Source organism: Rhinopithecus bieti, unplaced genomic scaffold (genome assembly GCF_001698545.2).
Source record: "Rhinopithecus bieti isolate Rb0 unplaced genomic scaffold, ASM169854v2 scaffold_74860, whole genome shotgun sequence".
Lineage (NCBI taxonomy): Eukaryota > Metazoa > Chordata > Mammalia > Primates > Cercopithecidae > Rhinopithecus > Rhinopithecus bieti.
In genome coordinates this window covers 312-2,809 of record NW_016872091.1, presented here as the reverse complement: position 1 = coordinate 2,809, position 2,498 = coordinate 312, and the positions used below count along the sequence as shown (strand labels likewise).

The following is a 2,498-nucleotide window of genomic DNA, read 5'->3' as shown; positions in this document are numbered from 1 at the left end:
GTGGTCCCCTCCCGCCCCCCGCGCCCGGGAGGAGGATGCAGACGCCGCGGCCGGCGATGAGGATGGAGGCCGGGGAGGCAGCGCCGCCGGCGGGGGCGGGCGGCCGCGCCGCAGGCGGCTGGGGCAAGTGGGTGCGGCTCAACGTGGGGGGCACGGTGTTCCTGACCACCCGGCAGACGCTGTGCCGAGAGCAGAAGTCCTTCCTCAGCCGCCTGTGCCAGGGGGAAGAGCTGCAGTCGGACCGGGTGAGGCCCCCGGGGTGGGCGGCGAGCGGGCGGTGGGTCCTCTGCTGGCCCGACGCAGGGCTGTCGGGCCTGGCTCGCCCGACAGGCTGGGGACCCGGCTGGGTTCATTTCCGAGGAACTGGAGGCGGGAAGAAGCGGCAGGAGGAGGGAAGGGGGAGGTGGGTCTGGTAGTGAGGGATGTGCCCATTGCCGTGGCAACGGGACAACGCAGGTCGCGGCCATTAGAAGCTCTCGAGCCGCCCTGGATCGGGGCCTCTCCTTCTCCTTTGGGGCAGTGGACAGGGAGAGATCTGGGGCCTTTCCTCCCTCCCAAAGGGGACTCCTGCTCTGGGGAAGGAGTCGACGAGGCTACTTCTCTTGCCCTTTGAGATGTGGGTGGCAGAGGGGTGCAGGGAGCTAGCTGGATGGAGGAGCCCTGGGGCGCCTTGTGAGCGGGCTGAATCTAGAAGGAGAGCTGGCCCAGCGGGCACTGTTTCTGAGCACCCACCCTGACTGCTGCACACTGCCTGCTGCGACATTGGGTCGGACCCTTCCCTGCACTGCGCTCAGCCTCCTTCCTCATCTGTAACACGAAGGGCTGATCTGAAGATGACCTCTAAGGTCTCCTGTCCCCCATCCGTGACCCTCCGATGCTGTGGCCTTTGGCAAGTCGCCTGACCTCTCAATGTCTCCCATCTCTCTGTAGAGTCGCATGGAAGCCCACTCTGCCTCCCTGCCCGCCTGAGTGTCCAGTGAGATAGTGGCTTCTTTGGAAACTTGTAAACATCCCCTGAAAGCCTAGGGACCTGGGGACGACAGTGGGGCTGGCATCAGGGGACAGCTTCTAAGAGGGACATTCGCCGAGCCCTGTGCTGCCCCAGTTGCCACTCAGACTTCCTGTCACCAGATGCTCATAGCGACCCCTGATTATGGGGAGAGGACTGAGGCTCAAAGAGGCCACATCATTAGCCTAAGGTCACACATTCAGGAAAAGGCAGAAGCAGGGTTTGAACTCAGGTCCATCTGACCCCAGTGCCTTTTTGCTCCTTTGTGCCTGCTCCATCCAGGGAAGAGCTCTCCCTGGACTCGCCTTCCCTCCCTGTGCATGTGCGGGGTTGGCCTGGGAGAGGCCTCACTCTTCGCTCACCGAGCATCCCTCACCTCCATAGGATGAGACCGGGGCCTACCTCATTGACCGTGACCCCACCTACTTCGGGCCCATCCTGAACTTCCTCCGGCATGGCAAGCTGGTGCTGGACAAGGACATGGCTGAGGAGGGTGAGTTGGTTCAGGGGACTGGCCTGGGGCCCACATCCTAGCCCGGCCCTCTGCAGCCTGCCAGGGCCCTCTATGGAGGCCCCAAGCCATTTGGACAACCAGGATGGCCATCTGCCTGCTTTGTTGTTTCCTGCCTCTTCCCATCCGGACGAGTCTGATTCCCAAGCATCTGCCTGTGCCCAGCCTGGGGCTCTGCCAAGCGGACGGGCTCAAGCTTTCCCAGGGTACTGTCAGGGAGGTGACAAAGACACACGCGCAGGGGATAGAGGAAGTCAGCAATGCCCTGTGGCCTCTGCTGTGGGCTGTGATGCCCTTTCTCTCTGGCCTCCTAGGAAGCCAGATGTGGACCGTCACATCTGGAGGCTAGGGTGACAGGAATTTGGTGTTGACAGGCATGGGGAGAGCTCTCTCTCTCTTTCTCTGGCTGATCCAGTATCTCCAATTCTGCCTGGTGAGGGCTTGTAAGTGGGTGGAGCGGGTGACTATTCACTAAGTCTGGCAGCCTGTGCAGCACAGTGCTGGTTGTGGGTGGAGGCAGGGGAGGGGGGAGTCTGCTTCCCAGTGAGGGTTTGGTTATCCCCAGGCCTAGGTGGCAGAGGCCCTGGATATGCCCATATCTGGGCCTAACAAACAGTGGGGAAGCCGTGTCTGGGAGAATGACCTGTTAGCAGAGCCCCAGCCAGGGGCAAGGACTACAGTCAATGCCAGGTTAACTCTTCTTTGGGACACAGGGTGTGGCTCTGGGTCAGCTGATCCAGCCAGACCAGCTTGAACATGTCACTTCTCCTCGCTGCGTCTCCACTGGTATCTGTTAAATTGGGGTGGTGATCTGCCTCCTGGAGGGAGATGTCGTGAATCCTGTGCACAGACAGCACCTGCATCTGTGTGTGCCTTCCTGCTCTGGGCCATGGTCTGCCCTCCGTGAGCCCTAGGGGACACAGTGGCTGGAGGCCCAGCAACTCTCTAGCAGGTCGGGGCCGCAACACCAGAGTCCAC

General features: G+C 61.9%; 1 protein-coding gene across 1 annotated transcript; it reads left to right on the top strand.

The window, feature by feature from the left end:
* Window positions 1-6: 6 nt before the first annotated feature.
* On the top strand, window positions 7-1,555 carry LOC108525596 (BTB/POZ domain-containing protein KCTD17-like). The gene is made up of 2 exons (XM_017866519.1): window positions 7-245; window positions 1,394-1,555. The coding sequence occupies exons 1-2, from the start codon at window positions 36-38 to the stop codon at window positions 1,541-1,543; spliced, it is 360 nt and encodes a 119-aa protein (XP_017722008.1). The 5' UTR covers window positions 7-35; the 3' UTR covers window positions 1,544-1,555.
* The last annotated feature ends 943 nt before the right edge of the window (window positions 1,556-2,498 follow it).